Raw genomic sequence first — 19,337 nt, 5'->3', positions numbered from 1 at the left:
GATGCTCTGGTTTAAGGGCAAAACTTTATGGTCTTTTCTGGGTGACATCATTGCATTGGGGACATTGCGTCCGGACATGGCTGTTTGGGGGAGGGGGGGGGAGCTGGCTGGCAGCAGGCAGAAGCCCCCAAAACTGGGGGAACGCCCACTGGGACCTGGGGACTGGCAGCCCTGTTCCCCATAGGGGCCAATAGCATCTCCCTGGATCCATTTCAGGTTGGGAAAACAACAAAGGAGTAAAAGCTCTAAGCCCCCCCACACACACACACTGCAGTCCCAGTCCTGTTCATGACACTGCACACCTGGGGATTAAGTTAGGAGCACGGGAATCCCAGAGCATGTCTGTACATGGGACCAGCATGAACTGGGGTGGGAGGATTACAACACTTTGCACCATGCCAGACTGGGGGGAAATGTCTGTCAAAGAAGGTGGTGAGAAGTCTCTGGGTGTGTTTGAGGACACGAGTGAGATGTCCCCAACCCACTGCTCTTCAAATTGCTTATCCTTCTTCTTTATTCTTTGGTCTCACATCTCGTTTACCAGTTATGTAAGAGAACTGAGCCTTTGCACGTAGGGGGGGGGGGGAGGTTAGAAAAAAAAATGGAACAATTCCTGCATGCCAGCTGAACTGTGATGCACAATGGGGTACTTAAAGGAAATGAGCTCCCTTATAAGGAACTAACTCTGTATCACATTGGGGTAGGTAATCCTTGGCATGTGTGCTGACACTGACAGCGGCACACCGGACCTTTTGCTTGGCACCCAAGGTCAGATCTCTGCCCAGTCAACAGGCACTGGCAGCATTCCTGGGGCCAGCAGGGTGGGAAAAGCCAATAGGTATGGCTTATTGCCCATCATTGCTTCCTGTAGCTATACAGCCATGTCCCAGGTGAATCTCTGAGATGCTGGCAGCACCACTGGGGATTGGCTTGTTCCAGCTGTGTCTTCAGGTACAACCCATCCCTGGCATTTTGTTTACTGGCATACCAACATATTCACAGCTGGTTTAGAAGCTGCATCCCCCCAGACCCCCCCCCCCGCTCTCAGGCCAAAAAGGTTACCCACCTGGCATTATGTTAGCCTCGGGTCTTCCCCAGGCCTACCAGGAGTACTTTCAACCACATATGCCAGGTATCCTTTCCACAAAATGCAGACTCCCAGCATTCGGTTTTATAGGCACTTCCTAACAAGCCCTTGTTAGCAGCCAGCTGCTTGGGAGTACTGCTGCAACTGCACCAGGCTGTCATCAGCTAGCAACGGGCCAGGAGATGTGCACTCTGCTTCCTTGTTTGCAGCTCTCTTCTAAGCTTCTGTCTCCAGCACTTGAAGGGTGGAGGTGAGCCTGGTGGACTGGTCTTAATCAACTGAGTTTCAACGGCTGCATCAGAGCTGGGTGGTTAGTGGTGAGTCTTGGTCAGCCTGCAGCTCATCTGCCTGTTTATTGGCTTCTGCTGAAAGAGCCAGCCATGCGTGGCTCCCCTTCTCCTGAATAATCCTCCCCTGAGGATTTCACGTGGAGCCTAAACTGACCCATGATGACACCAGGTTTGCAGATGACATTAAGTTGTTTGGGGTGGTGAGAACTAGGGAGGGCTGTGAGGCACTCCAGAGGGATCTGTCAAGGGTGGACAAGTGGGTGTCAGCATGGCAAAGGCAGTTCAGTGTGGGCAAATGCAAAGTAATGCACCTTGGAGCAAAAAAACCCTAACTATAAATATATGTTGATGGGGTCCGAACTGGTGGTAACTGACCAGGAGAGAGATCTTGGAGTCCTGGTGGATACCACACTGAGGCCTCGGCCACACGGGCAGGAAAATGCGGGGGGAAGGCGTGGCTGTTTGCCCCAGAGCAAACTAACGTGCGACTGCAGGATCAGGCATCGGGTTGAGGTCCCATAGAGCTCCCGTGGTTAGGGGGGAGGTGCCGATCACACAACGCGGCAAAGAAGCGGAGCGACGTGGCAAACGGGGTTGTGGGTTTTTTTAAAACTGAAATGTGTACATGCTCCGTTGAATGAATGAATTTTATTGTTACGGCACCCAGCCATGCTCCGTTGTGTGCTTGTGAGCATCCGTGGAGACTTGGGGGGGGAAACCTTTTTGCGAGGGGACATGGGCAGGTGCCGGAACTACCACCGGAAACGCGATCAGAGGCCCGCCCTTGCCCCGCTGTTTCCGGAAACTAGTACCTCCGAGGTACTAGTTTTTTACCCCGCATCTTCGGCGGGAAGCCTCGGGTGCGCCACGGGAGCTCTACGCTTCCCAGATGTGGTGGTGAGATCGCACCCAGAAAATCCGCCTATCTTCCGTCTCTCTAGCGTGCCTAATGCTCCGTGTGACCGGGGCCTGAATATGTCAACTTGTGAATGCAATTTTTTTTTAAAGGCAAAACGCTATGCTGAGGATTATTACAAAGGGCACTGAACTCAAATCAGCTAGTACCATAATACCACTGTATAAATCTACAATGCAGCCTCATTTGGAGTACTGTGTACAGTTCTGGTCACCATACCTCAAAAAAAGAGATTATGGCATTGGAAAAGGTGTATAAAAGGGCAACTAAAATGATTAAGGGGATGGAACACCTTCCCTATGAGGAAAGGTTTAAAAGGTTAGGGCTCTTTAGCTGTCAAGCCCTGCCTCCTTCGCCAGGGGGCCACCTCCGTTCACCATTGCCCTGGATGATGTTCCTTGGGCAGTAGATGGCCCTCTTCCACCTTGAGGTCCACAAAGGACCCTTGCCACTCTGGCAAGGCCCTTTCCTTTAACCCGGGAGGCACCTGAGGTCTCGGAAATGACTGGGGGAGGGAGGTTACTTTACCCCCTCCACGCCAGTCTACTGGAGCCCTTGCTGCCATTCTCTCTGGGCTTGTCCTGGGTCTCCAGCCATCTCCTTCCTGACCTCTCTCTGTGTGCCTCCCTTATATCCCTCTCCTCATCCCATCCCCACCCCCTTGTTTAGCCCTTAGCCCTCCCAGTTTGGTGTAGTGGTTAAGTGCACGGACTCTTATCTGGGAGAACCGGGTTTGATTCCCCACTCCTCCACTTGCAGCTGCTGGATGACCTTGGGCAAGCCATAGTTCTGACAAGAGCTGTTCTCTCAAGGACAGTTCTGTCAAGAGCTCTCTCAGCCCCACCTACCTCACAGGGTGTCTGTTGTGGGGAGGGAAAGGGAAAGGAGATTGTAAGCCGCTCTGAGACTCCAAGTGAAGGGCGGGGTATAAATCCAATCTCCTGCTCCCCCCCCCCCAATCTGGCCCCACTCCCTTTTTAAGCCCCAATGCCCAGCTGAGGTGCTGAATGCGGCTCCGGAGTCAGCGTATTGCTGTCCTGATGAGCACCTGGGCCATCGTTTGCTGATTCTTCCTACTCTAAGGGGCAGGCCTGGCTCAGTGTCTTGGGGTCACGATCAGTGTTCCCTCTAAGATGAGTTAGTGTGAGCTAGCTCACAGTTTTTTAGCATCCGGCTTACACATTTTTGTCTTAGCTCAGGAAGGATGGCTCCAGAACACACTAATTTATGCAGTAGCCAAATTGCTCGCTCACAACTTTAATGCCAGGAGCTCACAAAGTAGAATTTTTGCTCACAAGACTCCACTGCTTAGAGGGAGCATTGGTCACGATGCCTCTTTTGTTTCGACTTGTGACCGGGCATCGGTTGTCCAGCCGGGTATGGGTCCACCGCTGTCCATCCCGTGGCCCTCGTGAGGCCAAGGCCTTGTGTGGCCACCCTGGTTGCAGTGCTCCCTGCTACACTATGTCTGGGGCAATGATGCTCTGTATTCTTGGTGCTTGGTGGGCAACAGTGGGAGTGCTTCTGGAGTTCTGGCCCTGCTGGTGAACCTCCTGATGGCATGTGGGTTTTGGCCACCGTGTGACACAGAGCGTTGGACTGGATGGGCCATTGGCCTGATCCAACATGGCTTCTCTAATGTTTTTATGAGTCCAATTTACTGGTGCAAAATTCTCTCAGAGCCCAAGACCAACAAGACAGTGTGACCATGGTCTGTCTCACTGAACAGGTGGACAGTGCAGAAAGTGAAGCATGCTGGGAACTGCAATTACCAAGCTGAAAAGGGCAGAGGGAAATGCTACTGAAAGTGACTCTCCTCCCCTTTCTTGCTTGAAATGTGAATTTTTAAGTGTTCCCTGACTGACTTGCTGTCCCTCCAATTTGCTTCCCCTTCCTCAATTAAGCTGCTTCAAGTCTCTAACAATCCCAGATGAGTTCACTTTGTCTGGCACTGCCCCTTCTCATTATTTTCTCTCAGTGTTTATTCTGCCACAGTAGTTCTATTTAATGAGCCCCTTTACAGCTGGCATTTGGATAAATATCCTGAGATCAAAATTATTGCTATTTTGATACTTGCATAGGAGAGGTGAAGGAGGACTTCCTGACAAACAAGGTCTGGTGTTGTTGAAAGCTCCACTTGGGTACTACAGTATTGAGGATTATCATCAAACATTTTCACAAGGAAGATGTTTTTGGCAAGTTGACATAAGGACACAAAACATTGTGCCAGGGAATACATTGTCGCCTGTCTTGTCCCTACACAAATTGGGAAAGCCAGTGATGTCTTTAGCAGTTAGAATGTCAGTCCAGGGTTTGTGTGTGTTTTCCTGGGCAGGTGCATGGTGGTGGTGGTGGGGATTAGAAGGAAATTTGCCAGAAAACCCCCAAACCCTGCAGCCAGTTGTGATGGACAGGAAGCTGTCCTGCCCCCAAAGGAAAAAAACCCAGCCACTCAGCTGACCTTCTGCGGGTGCTGCTTCAGCATCCAATCATCTTTCAGAGGGGGAATCCAATGTTGGAGGGAAGCACAGCAGGACGTTAGTTCAGATCTACCTCAAGAAGAGTGCAGCGATAGTTTGGGTCTGCCTCAGTAAAAGAGGAGACAGTTTGAAGGGTAGCTCTGCCTGGTAGCGTGGCAAAGTGGTTTGACTCTGCCTCTGGGAGAGAATAGAGTTAGGACTGTTTTTGGTAATGAGCAGACCTTTACACCATTTAAATCTGACTCTTGGGAAACGGCAGGCTGGTGTGGGTGGAATCCTGTGTGTGAGAGAGAGGATCCAGCCTGACGGCTAGTCAATGGAAGTCTGCTTGTGCCTGTAAACATTAAAGAGAATTCAGAACACACTCGGAAGCCATACCTAGGTTAAATTTACGTGTCTCAGCCAGGTTTCTTCTTTGACGATTTGGAGTTATGCTATATATTCTTTAAAACCACCCTGCAAATAAATAAATCTTTGCTGTTTACATACAATTCCTGCTTCAGTGATCTCTGTGTTCTACTTGCTCACCACAAAACTTACCTCATGACAGCAAACTCAAAGCCTAAATACTTGCTACCTTAAGAACATCTGGTAGCTGAGGGGAAGGTTTCAGGGGTCATTTCGTAGAAAAAGAGCTAGGGGAACTCATTAGCATAACTCATTAGCATATGCCACACACCCTGACATCAGGGGCCCGGCGGTGGACCTGCAAGGCCAGCGGGAGTGCGAGGAAGCCCCGCCAAGGCCCTCCCTGGCCCCAGGCAGGCAGGGGTGGGGAGAGGCGGGGAGGAAGCAACTTACCCTCCCTCTCCTCCTGCCTCCTCCTGGCTGAATGAGGGCTGGAAGCAGGGCGGCCGGAAGCAGGGGGCGGGGCTTCGTCATGTGCCCCGCCCCCCTGCACCTCACCCGGGGGAACTGCGTTCCCCCGCGTTCCCCCCCGAAATGACCTCTGGAAGGTTTACAGTTTAAAACAAACCTGGTTCCTCAGAATCATAAGAGGCCGTGTGGCACCTCTCAGTTGGTAGAAAAGGCCTGTCATGCCGGTCCTATTAAATAAGATGTCTGAGGGTTTTCAGAAGCCACAACGTGGCTGCTCATCAGAGAGATAAGGGAACATTAGCAGTTCTTTATTTCTTTCTCATCTCATATGTATCCCTCCGCCCTTCCCCTCCCTCTTATTTATTTGAATCTCTTTCTTCCTCCAGCAGGCTTTTGCTAGATCCTTTGGCTAGCATTGTTCAATGAACATTGTTCAACCTTTTCAGCACCTGTTTTTCCTAAGTGTCTCACCATCACTCTCTCATATTCAACACCTGCCTGCCCTGCTCCTCTGTGGTGTCAAGGAAGTTCAACCAATCACTTCCAGAAGCATCATTACCATCATTGCTACCAACACCACCATTTCCTTTGCACATTAATCATATACATTGTGAGAATCAGGGCCGAGATAGCGCAGGCACAACTAAGGAGCAATTCATGCAACCACAATTATCATAGGATATCTTGGTTGCATGAAATGGCTACCACAAATCAAGGAGTACATTAGTTTATCTAATGGTGTTCTTCTTACCCTTAGCACAGAGGCAGTCGGGGGAACGTAAGAGAGAAGAAATTCATGGTTTAATAGCAGGAGACTCTGTGATGCATCTTGGCAAGCTGTCAGCATTGTCAACTAACATATAAACTGACAATGCAATTTCTGCATTGAATTGGGGGTTGCTAAGGCCACATTGGAGCTCTGGACAGGTTACAATATACACTGAGGATTTCAGAAAGCAACTTACACCTATCCTGATAGCTGTCCTGAGATTTCCCACCTTCTACACAAAACACTGCCTTGTGTGTTCATAGCACCAAGCGCCTTTGGACATCTATCATAATATCCTTGTCTTAAGCTGTGTTGATCTGTTCAAAAGCAAAGGAAAGTCCTGGTTCAAAGGTCATCTTGCCATGAACTCACTAGGTGGAGGCTTTAAGCAAACTACCCTCTCCGCCCTACCTTCCAAGGCTGTTGAAATACTGGCCTACCTTACAAGGTTGTTTCAAGTATTACTGTGATAATAGCACTTATGTAGCATTTTCAGTGTGCAAGCCACTCCATATATATATTAAGATGCTGACAGTGAGGATAACAACGCTAGTCTCTTGCAGGGGTTACTCAGGAGGCCCTGCCTTAAATGGCCCACAATGTACTTCTTTTGCATAGAGGCAGATTCTGCACCGGAAGGTTTGTGTTCATCTCAAGTCACACAAGAACAGTTATTTATATTGCAGAAACCCTCTATAAAGTACTTGTAGACTTCAATAACTCATCTTTTGAGGGTGGGGAAAGGCACTCCAGAAAAGGGAGGAGCAGACCCTAATCTGGTAATAAACACACAGCTTCAACATCAGGGTATGCATTCTACTTTAAAAACAAGCTGTGGCTTCTCTGCTTCATTTCACAGGAAGGCACTAATGGTCTCCTCTTTACTCCTTTCCTGCAGATATTGGGATGAGTTTCACACCTGCGCTATGACAGCCCTGTGGGAGTGCCAGCGGGAGGCTGCAGCTGTCTGGGAGATGCTGAAAAGGGAATCCAAGAAAATCCAATTCCAAGGCAGCCTATTTGACCTCTGCGCCTTGCAGAATTCCAGCGCCGTGCAAATTTCACATATATTGCTGTTAAGCATCACTTCAATGGTCACTTGGCTTAATTTATAAAGGGAAAAGTGCTGAAATTCCAACATCTGTGCAATTATATGCCCTCCACCCAAATATTTGATTAAATATAGTTAGGTTATTTGTGTCTGTGTGTGTTTGACCAATTTCCTGTGTCTGTGGAAAAATCCGTAGCATTTTCTAATCTTTAGTGCCCCCCCCCCAACTAAACTGTGTCATCAACAGTATATTTAGCAACGGCTCCAATTCGATCTTGCCTAAGTGAGATTGCACATTGATGGTAGATTTAAGAAGCCTGAGATGCCGATTCTGGGACAAAGACGGGAGCTCAAATCCCTGCTCTGTGCAGCTTTGCCTGCTCATTTGGATATGTTTTGGCAGAAGTACCTAGAAGTTCATGGTTCAGAAGCACCCTTAGGTGCAAATGGAGTTGCTGGATAATGTCATGGAATGGTACAGGCTTTCTCTAAAGAACCAAATTCACTTGGATTCAGTTCAACCTGGAAGTAATCACAGGGGATATTTATTGACACAACTCGTGGCTACATTTTGGGGCACTCAACTGGTTATTCCCAGGATCAGCTCATCTGCAATCATGCTTTGGGACAGACGACCACCTGAGAAAGGTAAAACCTGACCCTACCGCATCCTAGAGCCTGAGAGTGTGATCATGAAGCCCTCTGGACCAAAGATGGTTGATGGAACAGCAAGCTTACTAATAAACATGGACCTTTTGCACTGCTTAACACGCCAATCTGTATCACCTTTTCTCCCTGACAATCATTTTTTCTCTTCTCACATACATTTAAGGATAATGGTATGGTAAATTCTTCCCACTGGAAAACATTCCAGCCTCTTTAGCAAATAGTCATGGGGTAAGACGCCTTGTCATTCTAAGGACTAAAACACAAGAGGTGTTACAATACCCATGAACAGATCTCCCACTTTTCTCCCCATCTTCAAAGCAGCTGGTTCAGAATAACCTTCTTCATGTATTATCTTTACAGGGATAAAACTGAGGAAAGGAAAAGCATGCAGAACCCTGAGCTCCTTGGGGTAGTGGTGGTGGTTTGGGGACAGAAAAATGAAAAAGCTAGCCAAAAGGAAACTTAAGGGCAGGAGCCTTTCAAGACCAACAGCAGACCTTCTGTAACACCACCCAAGTTCAGTGTACCCCAATCACAGCATCGACTCCTTGGCAAATCCCTCTTCAGACTGTTGCCACAGCTCTCTAAAAATGTCTTCCTTGATTTAGCAACTCTGGATTAAATGTTTGGGGTTTGGCCAATGGGCCTGGCAACGGAAGTGGGTGTTGCAGAAGCCCTCTCCCTCACTGAGGACAACCCTCCAGGGCCAGTGCTAGACTAGCTTCATTAAGGAAAGGGAGCCATCTGCCATTCACCTGCTCCAAACCAGTGAATATGCAGCAGAAAGGAACACAAATATATGAAAAATGGAAACTGAGATGGAGGAAGAACAATCTTCTTTGGGGAAAACTCCCCTCCCCCAAATATGACACCTCCATTCAAAAACAGGTTGACATTCAAATCCGCCACACACAATAGCAATCTAGAGTTTAACCCAGACTTAATTCAATGAGATTTAACTTCCAAGTATGCCTGCACAGAACTGTAGCCTAAACTGGCAAGGGCTTCTTTTTCTGCCACCTTACGTGGGTTTTTTACTGCATCCTCACATATGAACATTTCCCCCTTTGCCACCTTCTTTCATTTTTTAAAACTTCTGGCCAGAGGGAGAGTTTTATGTAATTCAAAAGTTTTTACAGAATAAAGCTTGAGTCCAGTGGCACCTTTAAGACCAACAAAGGACACGAAAGCTTACACCCAGAATTACACTTTGTTGGTCTTAAAGGTGCCACTGGACTCAAACTTTGTTCAAAAGTTTTCATAGTAATTTACAAACCCTGATTGGCCCAGATAATAATACCTAAGCATTGATGTCGCTCCAAGTTTTCAAAACACTTCAGATTAGGGGCATACAAGTAAAAAACAATTGCTTTAATTCCATATAGGAAAGGACATGCTTCTTGCTAAATGTTGGGACTGTTGTTATATCAGAAAGTCATTTAGGAAATATCAGAATACCCTTGATAGTTAATAAAAAGCATGCATGCCCTTCCCCACACGGAACTAAAACTAGGAGGGGGAGACTAAGGGGAAGTTGCCCACCTTACAGGTGAGAGCTGGGCCTTGGGCCTTTACATTTAGAGGGGCATTATTTTCTGTGGGGGTAGACCTGGCCCAAAGCTCAACTCTCACCTGTAAGGCGCTTTCCCTTGGTTGCCCTGTGGGAATTCTGAGCCAAGCCTCATGGGAGATGAGGAGCCTGCTAGATTGCCCACTGGCCTGCCCACCACTCTCCTACTGTCAGGGTAAGCTCTGTCATCTTCGATAGCAGCGGCAGGGCCATCAAGAGGCAGGAAGGCCCCTTGGCCACTTTGGGGTGCCGTGTGACCCTGGAGCTGCCAGCAGCGCTGACAATTGGCTGCTGACACCAAGTCAGTTCAGGGTCAGTTGGAGACCTTTTTCAATGGTAGACCAGACCTCTTGTCATTAGGATAAAATGGGGTGTGTGTGTGTGTCAGGTAAGCCAAACTGAACTCCTTGGAGGAAGGGTGGAGTTAACCCCCCTCCTGCCAATAACTGCTTTCTGCTATCTCAGGCAAAGCTTTCTTCAAAAGCATCTGCCTCAAAAGTGTCACATCTCCTAGTCTGCAGCCTTCATTCCTGGTGGCCAAATGCAGCATCAGCCATCCATACAGTCTTTGGCAATTATTGGCCCACTGGAAGAGCACGTGCTTTGCCTGCATAACGATTAAGGCGCTAAGCCTGGAATCTCCATAGGTAAGTCACCTGCCAAGGGCCTTGGAGCACCTAGCTGACCATACTTGGCTAAATGCTGCTTCCACAGGGATGCTATTTTGGGATATTCAAGAGGAATGGGTTTTCATGGTATGCTGCATAATAAACTGCAAACGGATTTCTTAAAAGACAGTTTACAACAGGATTTAGGAGTATTTTGCAAAACATTAAAGCTAACCAAGAAGAAAACAGTGCCACCTGCTGGGGGAAAATGGGTATATTGCATGTGCCTGATCAAACCTTGAAAGAGGCGAATTTTGATTCTGATGGGTTCACTTGACCATAACAGCAGGGCAAGAAAACAGCTGCCTTCTTCCCAACGCAAGGCAGAGTAAATATTTAATCTAGGACAAGAGCTATGTGCAAAGGGTTGCCAGCTACAGAGTATGTACAGAAACCCATCAGAACGTTTTGAGACGATTTATCAAATTCCTGTTCACAAAATTATCTCTCCAGTCTTTACAAAGTGAGTATTAATTTACCAGTATAACTTATACAAACTAATAGTGTTCACAAATATTTATATACAAATGAAATCTCAGTGATATGACTCAAATGAAGCAACGTCCGTAGTTAAAAAGCCAGATAAATCCACTGATGCCTGGGCCCGATACTGACCAACCTTCCCATGGCTGCACTGAACATGGGCCGTCATGTAGCTGCTTAAGCCTCTGTCCATAGGAGACTACTGATGCTGTATACAAAGCAAATGGTGGTACTATGAAGACACCAGCTAACTGTGCCTGTAACGCAGAACAACATGGGTCCTTGGTTACAGAGAACAGAATCTGATCATCGGAGAAAAGGTTTGCATCTCCATGGTGATGCATGTTGCAGAGGCTCATCTGAAGTATGTCTAGCTTAGAATTCAGCACTTGTAATGAGTGACAGCTACCCCTCCACCTTCAGCCTTGAGACTGGCTGTCTCCTACGTTGAAGCTGGGGGGGGGGGGGAGGCACAGCTTTTCGAATGGTGTGCCTTTCTCCCTGCTGATGCACAAAGCAACAGCGTAACCATGTCCAACCAGTGACCTATAATACTCTGATGGAAAAATAAGTTTCTATTGTTACTATCTTTTAAATTCTTCCACTCAAACAAACGCAGTCATGTCCTCCTTTGCCTGTGTTCGAGTGGCAAAAGAAACCAAGCGGTCTGGGATCACAGCTTGCTGGCTCTGAAGTATGGCAGCCTGTCCTCCGACACTCTTTTATCCCCTCAGTTTTTAAATCAAGAAGGCCAGCTAAAATCAAACAGATGTTGGGTGTCCAGGAGAAACAAAGCGCTAACTCCAAACAGTTCACAGAATACTGCTCGATGTCTACAGAGATCTCCAGAAGGCTACACCTTCTACTGCAGAAAAAGGAAAGCTCTCGTCGCCACAACCCAGTCCACATCGCTCAAAAGATGTGTAACTCCTGTTTTTACTTGTACATGTTGTTTTCCAGAACTGGATCTGACCTGTGCCATGAGCCATGTGGGCATGTCCTCTTGTAAAGGTGATAAGGTGGGTCTCGTCAAAATGAAATATCTGCTTTGTTCATCTTGTTCAGGGGATCCGCAAAACTTCATTCTTGCAGCCACTGCTATCTTCAAAAAAGTCAGTACAGCCCTGCTTACTTTCTTTAGCTCTAACCTCATGTGCCACACGTTAGCACCAAGACGTAGAAGCCGACCAGAAGAGACAGGACATCTATACATTGGATTTGGGGACTGAATTTAATGGAATGTCCTTCATTTCAGTTCTCATACAGAGGTATTCCCCAATCACAGCCATGAGCGCTGTGCACACAGTATGTATGAGCCACCAGGTCAGAACAGTGGGAAAGCGGCCATTGTAAATCCAGCAGCCCAGCAGGTGGAAAAAGTGAATGGTGACTGTGAAATCCAAGCACTGCTTTCCGCGGCGGACGAAATATAATAAGCCCACAGCACTGTGAAGGGGGAGGGGGGGAAAAAGAGCAATTCAATCTGAAACACAACATTCAGACAAGGAACTCGAGAAAGCAGTTATCTGAAATGGTTGGGTTGGATCCGTCCAGCCTCATTCAATTCCTCTTCTTACTGCAGCCACCACCCCACTTGTCTTTTGTCCACACAGCTCTCATAATTCCCTGCATAGCCCCTGTTGGCTGGTCAAAGAGGACCTGTCTTCCCTTTCTCACCTGCTGGTTGGAGCCAACCCACTGCATTTATCCTCTACTAAAGGCAAATCTTACATTGCTCCCATTGAGTTTTTGACAGAGCCAGAAGTTAACAAATCACCATCACACTAGAGCTACAGCTTCTCATTTAGACAATAGTTATTTTAGGCAAATTTTTTAATTTGGCAACTTTAGTTTACTTCTTCTGACTGAGCTGTAGGTATGTCACTTTTCCCACATCTAAGGCAACCAAGAACAGATACTACAAGGGAGTCAATATTTTGTGTTACTGAGCATTCTTCAAGGACAAGGAAATTTCACTTACTAACATACTTGTTTGTACAACTGATGGAGCACCATCAATGACTGGGTCACCACTGTGGGTGTGTGTGCTTAGCTGAAAAAAGCAGTGCCAAGCGTCTTTACTATACCCTGCTATTCATCGCCAACATCTGGTTGCAAAAAACCTCAGTGACTGCCTGCACAAATCATAACACACTGTCACTACTGCAGTCAGGGGTAATTTCGTAGAAAAAGAGGTACAGGAGCTCATTAGCATAACTCATTAGCATAACTTATTTGCATCATTAGCATAACTTATTTGCATCTGATATCACCGGAAGTGTGTCAGAAGGCAACACCCACCGCTCAGGCTCCACTGGACTGTTTTGGATTGCTAGCTATCGGGGGAGGGGACGTGCAGATCTGTCCTCACAGAGGAGGGAGAGCTTGTACCTGAATAAAACTTGGTCTTAAAGGTGCCGCTGGACTGTTTTGGACCAGGGGGCTGCTTCTTGCTCTGACTGAGAGCTGCTGGGAGCAGGAGGTGGGGCTTGTTGCATATGCCTGCCCATGGCGCTCTTTACTGCTGGAGCTCCACTCCTGTGCGCTCCTGCAGGAAATGACCCCTGACTGCAGTGAATAAAATTAAACCCTGTGCTCTCAGTGACTGACTACTCCGGGAGCTTTGTGTTGAGAATGATGAAAATTTTGAACTTGCTGCTTCATAATAAAGTTCGTGGCTATCAACAGGCAACTGCGTGAGATGCTTTTATGACCTTTTTGACACTGTTGTAGAGTTTTTTTGAAGACATGAATGCTTTGCTCAGTGAGATCCGGCATTACACAGCTTACTTATTACAACTATTTGCAAAGTTCAGTGAAATGAATTTGCAGTTGCAAGGAAATGAGTTCAGTCTAAGGCCAAGTCTGTTGTCTCTGCGCTTATTTCAAAGTTAACTCTATTCAAATGCAAGATGGGCTGCTGTGAGCTATACTACTTTCCGAGCCTGTCTGAGCTAGAAGAGAAAGGTGGGATACGATGATCTGCAGGTTTTTTGTGACCCTCTGGATAAGCTGCATGAAGATATGTCTGAGCAATCAGAAGATTTTCTATCAATGGAAATTCCAGATTGGGTGATAAATCCATTTTTATGATACCGAGGAAGTTGGGGTTGTGGAGGAAGAAATAACTGAGCTACAAAATGACAATGACCTGATGCCTAATCTAAGAAATCATACCAAGAGTTTGGGTCATTTGCATTTCTAACATCACATTTGGTGGAATGTGGTTTTACTGTGGTTATCCAATTTCTCTCCAAGCAAAGAAATCCAGATTACTGAATGTGGTGATTTAAGACTTCTGCTGAGTGACTTTAAACCAGACACTGGTAAACTGGTATCACTTCATCATCATCAGTGATCACTTCATCACTGCATTAAGAATTTACTCAATAGTGAACTAGTTACCAAATGTATCTAAGATTCTTGCTAAATGACTATCAGACTCTGAATAGCTGGTATCACGGGATCAAGTTAATCACTTTTGTTGAATTTGGATTTTGAATAAATGTACAATTAATTGTCACTGTTCTGAATTTCATTGTTATTATATTTGTTAGTGATTACCTTCCTTAGTGGCTCATGGTCTTCTGAATAATGCTTTCTATAGGGTAGGGTAGAGGGCACTGGTGATGAGCTCATGGAACCAAGGAGGTGGTGACCTGAAAAAGGCTGGGGACCAGTGGCAGATATGATATGTCCATGTCTCCAGCTGATCACCAGTCTTGCTCCTTCACCCCTTTAATAATGTATCTGTTCTTAGAAACACAGGAGACAGTGCTTAGAAATGCCAGAGATATGGACTTACCAGGTTAGTGCATTTAGGACAAATGCCATCATAGAAACTCTCCCTGGGGGTGTGGAGAATCCCAAGATCTATGCAGGGTTACAAAGAGAAGAAGCCATGTAGATAAACTGGAAACTAGTTCAAGATCTATAAAATACAAGCCTCCTCCTTTCGTGTGCTCTGCTCATAAAACCAGGGCAGGGGAAAAACCTAACAAATTATTCTTCTAAGAATGCAGCGTTTAGGTTTAAACAAACATAACAAAGCAACCAAATCAAATAGAAGGGAATACAGAAACGGACACTTAATGGTGCAAACATTTTAGAAAAGTTGCAGCATGGTTCACTTATCCAAGGAGGGTCTGAACTCTAGCTTTCAACAAACAAAGTCTCTTTCTGTTTAAAGGCTGGACACTCCAGTCCTTCTATGAAATGCCTTCTTGAGCATTTCTGTTTTCTGCCTTCTGCAGAGTGACAGAAACACAGGGGCTTGTTTTGCATTGGGAATGGCAAGCACAGAATGTGGATCATGCCCATAACTGTATAGAGAGAGCCAATTTGGTGTAGTAGTTAAGAGCGTGGACTCTAATCTGAGAGAACTGGGTTTGATTCGCCACACCTTCACATGCAGCTGCTGGTGTGACCTTGGATCAGTTACAAGTTCTCTCAGAGCTTGTACCTCACAGGGCGTCCACTGTGGGGAGAGGAAGAGAAAGGAAATTTTAAGCCACTCTGAGACTCCAAGTGAAGGGCGGGTATAAATCCAATCTCTTCTTTTTCTCTAACTTTAAGGAGAACATCTGAGAAATCCTGGAACCCTAAGGTGGCAACAATCCTGTTTGGTTGCAATGCTGATCTTCAGAACTTTGTATTCCTCTCTCCCCCCCACCACAGTTCAAGTTTAATGATCAGGCCTTCCACCCATCCCTGCTCCAAGCTTAAGTGCCTACCTCATAACTGAAGATCTGGTCAAGAGACGGGCTGCTCCGTAGCAGGCTGTCCACCAGAGCCAACCAAAGGCCCAGAGAGCTGTAGTAAACCGCCTGCATGAGCACGATTTGGGAGAGGATGAGAACAGGATCCCAGACGTAGCTGCGGAACTGGGGAGCCATTCCTCAAGGAGAAGCCAGCTGGCTGATTACACACAAGCCAGGAATACCCCAACGCTCCGAGTGCTCCGAGTGCAGACTTCAGTGCCCAGAGACAACACGGAGCAAGGCCATCGGTACCTGAGAGGGAGCCCAAAGCCAAAATGAGTCACTACAGAGAAAGGGATCACCCACCACCTACCCTCCAGACCGAGAGCGGACCAGCCGGTTAACTTACTGGGGGGGGGGAGAGATATCCCGATGGGCCCTTGGGGGCTGTGGTGGCAATGATTAGCTCACAAGTTGCTCCCTGCCGCAGTGCCACTCATTTATGAGAAAATGCAGTGGGTAAGTTAATGCCCGTTTGTCGGTGCTGGGGAGCGACCCCTGTTGCACTGGCTTTTAGTGCTCCAAGGGCCGCTCAGCTTGACTTGCTTCAGTGGTATTTTAACTTCCCAGTCTGCTCCTGATCCATACTCAAGAGGGGTGCTGCCATTCACATCCTCTGACTTTCCTTGGGGGCAGCAAGACTTCAGGCCCCCATGAGAAAGCAAGTATAAATAGAGAAAGGATAGGAGAAGGGACACCACCACATTGCATGGATGGCACTGGCAGTGATGCAACACAGAAGGGAGCCAAGAAACAGAAACTGATACTGGCTGGATGGGCACTGAAGGATCTAAACAAAGAAACAGGTCTTTTTAAATCCCAATGACTGTGCACAGGCCAGAATGTATCTCGCTCACATAAAGCAGCCTTTAAAATTAATACAACTGATATCACAATGGGATCCCTCTCCATAGGCACAGAACAGCAGAATTAACATTCTGAATTCAGACCAAAGAGCCATCTAAACATTCTGTGTCCAAGAGTGGCCACTTAGGTGCGTCTAAAAACTCACAAACAGGGAATGAGAAAGACAGCTCTAATATCCTGATTGGAGAGTGTGTGTGACCTTTTTATTTAAAGTTATGGGCATAATGTTGGGGGGGGGGTGACTCACTTAATGACCACACCTGTCCTTCCTTGCCTGAGATATTTAAAGCAATGTCTCCCACCCTTCTAAGGCTATTCTCTCTCCAAAGGAAATCCCAAAGCAGGCAGATGTGCTAAAACACTCCCCCATTTAATAGGGCTCATGGGTTTACCACATTTTTCTTACGTCAGTTCCAAAAGGTGTCCTTTTGTTTTGAAACTGGGACTTTACGTAGTCTGAAGGGCAATGCAGCAGATAACACTGCAGTGCTGGAACTCTGACAGCAAAGGTCAAATTCCAACTCGGGGGTGACTTCACACAGTGCAGAGTTCCAACAAAGAAGACAGTACCACACAGGAATTGGCATGAATCCTGCGTATGTATAAATGTACATTTCTACTTTTATGCCGAAATTGTACACAGTCAGCTTTTTATATAAGAATTTTGCAATGTTCAAAGTTACCCCTAATTGTGAAGCACATCACGGGTAGCAGTGAAGACTGGCATTACCCCAATATTGGAGCTGGGGGGAAGGAGGGGGGGGATGAGGCTGAGAAAACGTGTCAGGCCCCAAGTGGATCCGGATGGCACAAGCGTTCCTTTTAATAACCTTCAGAATCACACCTTACTCCTTAAGCCACTCTTTTCCAGCAGGGTTGCCACCTCCGGGTTGTGAAATACCTGGACACTTTGGGGGTGGAGCCGGAGGAGGGCAGGGTTCGGGGAGGGATGCCAATGGGGTATAATGCCATAGAGTCCACTTTCCAAGGCAGCCATTTTCTCCAGGCAGGGCCAGCTCACCCACTAGGCGAACTAGGCATTCGCCTAGAGTGTGGGCCAGCCCTTAGGGGCACCAAACAGGACCCGGCGCCCCCCCGCCAAAGCCCCGCAGCCCCCACCAAAAGGACACGGAGGGGCGCAGCACAGGCAGGCACAGCAGTATCCCCCCCGGGAAGCCCTTCCAGTGGGTTGAGCGAGAGGAAGGCAGCAAAGGTGCAACTCCACCCCCCAAATACAGAATCCGCTTTGAAGGCGCTTTCCGCCCGGATGGGGTCAGTCCATACGGCAGGATCCAGGGGGAGAGAGAGTGGACTGAGAGTGGATCATTGGGCAGGGGCAGCCCCAATCTCCAGAGGGGAGGTGTTTGGGCCCCCCCGGGAGGTTGGCATCTGCACCTCGCCTAGGGCGCAGAAACACCTTGGGCCGGCCCTGTCTCCAGGTGAAGCGGGGGATCTCCAGACACCACCTGGAGGTTGGCAACACTAGCCAGGATTCCCAGGTGAAGCGCTGTTGTGTCCTGATATGGCTTCCCCCATCCTTACATCCCCATACACGACGGGAAACGGCACCTGTTGATTTGCTGCCCTCCACAAAGCCGTTTAAAGATACAAGAGCTCTGCCAAGCAAAAAACACGCACTGCTCTCACCCCTCAACCCCATTTCCAAGACCGGAGCTCCTCCCCGACCTACGAGCTATTCTAGCACCGAACTCCCAAATACTCAACTAATTTCCTCACTGAGCTCCTAGTTTGCGCCCCACCCCCACGCCTCCCGGGCCGGACCTTGAGCCAGGCCTCAATCCAAGCCCCAAATACAGTCGTCGTACCTCAATCCCGGTCAGGCTCGTCTCCACCGTCAGCGACTGATTCCCTCGGGCCGATCACTGAGCCGGCATCCAGCTGCCGAGAACAGAATCTAGCTCAACCATAGAGATAGAGGGGCGATGTCACCACCGCAACTACAAGCAGCCACAGAGAAAGCTTTCTGCGCCTAGAAAGGCACCTAGGAGACCGGAAGTTGTATTAGCCAGGCGGATCGGGCTCTGCGAAGCCTCCGGGCATATGACCGTGAGTCAGTCTCGGAATTTCCTGTCAAGAAGGGCAACGAGAAATTAAAGATGGATCCTAGAGTGTCCTTGTGGGGGAGCCAAGATCTACGTTCCAACACAACACCCTCGACCCTAGAGTTAAGAGTAAAATATATATATAAACTTCCGGTTTCAATGAAAACGCTTCATTTAGATTGTTAAAAAAATGAAATCGCGCCTGCAGCCTTCGAGCCCTACGTTCATTTCGCAGATGCATTTATATTTCAGTTTGCAAACAGCGAAAAGGCAGGAGAGAAAAGAAGTCACAAAACGAAGCCGTTTTAAAACAAGACTCATTCAATGGTGTAATCAAGACACTGTTGTTGAAGTACAGCATCGGGGAGGGGGGTAGCCGTGTTGGTCTGAAGAAGCAGAACAAACAAGACGAATCAAGTTTTATTCATTGTATGAGCTTTCGTGTGCACGCACACTTTGTATCTGTGGAAGTGTGCGTGCAGTGCACACGAAAGCTCATACAATGAATAAAACTATACCACTGTGTCTCTGCGCACACCCCGATATTAACAACAACCTCCGCTACATACATGTTAAACCCCTTCCTTAGAACTTTTTTGCCTCTTACAATCTGCAACATCGGGATTATTATATCTTTCACCCCTTCCCCCTCCCCCCTCGCTCAAAAAGAGCCGGAAATTCGATGGATTGGCGAATACGAAACCTCCTAGCCTAGTGATTGAATGAGTGGCAAAGTTTCATATCACCACAACTTCCTTCCGGCTAGAATCCTTCATATGTGAGGCAAGAGTGGTAGAAGTGCGTAATTTATTTTTAAAAAGCAAAAGCTTATTTTGTTAGCAGGG

The 19,337-nt window shown here is 47.5% G+C and overlaps 2 protein-coding genes across 2 annotated transcripts in view; one reads left to right on the top strand and one right to left on the bottom strand.

Moving 5' to 3' along the window:
- LOC107109626 (neuritin-like) overlaps nt 1-7,514 on the top strand; it is a 13,170-nt gene extending 5,656 nt beyond the window's left edge. Inside the window, exon 3 of the mRNA XM_015410294.1 lies at nt 7,260-7,514. Coding sequence (XP_015265780.1) covers nt 7,260-7,476 — 217 coding nt within the window. The 3' untranslated portion in view covers nt 7,477-7,514. The remainder of the gene's footprint in view (nt 1-7,259) is intronic.
- Nucleotides 7,515-10,526: 3,012 nt separating this feature from the next.
- On the bottom strand, nt 10,527-18,355 carry SYS1 (Sys1 golgi trafficking protein). Its single transcript, XM_015410414.1, has 4 exons — nt 18,256-18,355; nt 15,536-15,814; nt 14,608-14,675; nt 10,527-12,248 (listed from the first exon to the last, which is right to left on the bottom strand). Exons 2-4 carry the CDS (start codon nt 15,695-15,697, stop codon nt 12,008-12,010), a joined length of 471 nt encoding a protein of 156 aa, XP_015265900.1. The 5' UTR covers nt 15,698-15,814; nt 18,256-18,355; the 3' UTR covers nt 10,527-12,007.
- Between the last annotated feature and the right edge of the window lie 982 nt (nt 18,356-19,337).

This window comes from Gekko japonicus, unplaced genomic scaffold (assembly GCF_001447785.1).
Source record: "Gekko japonicus isolate JY-2015 unplaced genomic scaffold, Gekko_japonicus_V1.1 scaffold200, whole genome shotgun sequence".
Lineage (NCBI taxonomy): Eukaryota > Metazoa > Chordata > Lepidosauria > Squamata > Gekkonidae > Gekko > Gekko japonicus.
Note: the sequence above shows the minus strand (reverse complement) of the source record. Positions and strands in the feature narration are given on the sequence as shown.

Excerpts from the sequence above, each read along its gene's own strand:
- SYS1 (XM_015410414.1), bottom strand. The coding sequence starts at position 15,697 with ATGGCTCCCCAGTTCCGCAGCTACGTCTGGGATCCTGTTCTCATCCTC. Across the intron at positions 14,676-15,535 it reads ACCAGATCTTCAGTTATGAG|ATCTTGGGATTCTCCACACC; the intron begins GTAGGCACTTAA and ends AACCCTGCATAG. Across the intron at positions 12,249-14,607 it reads GTCCTAAATGCACTAACCTG|TGCTGTGGGCTTATTATATT; the intron begins GTAAGTCCATAT and ends CCCCCTTCACAG.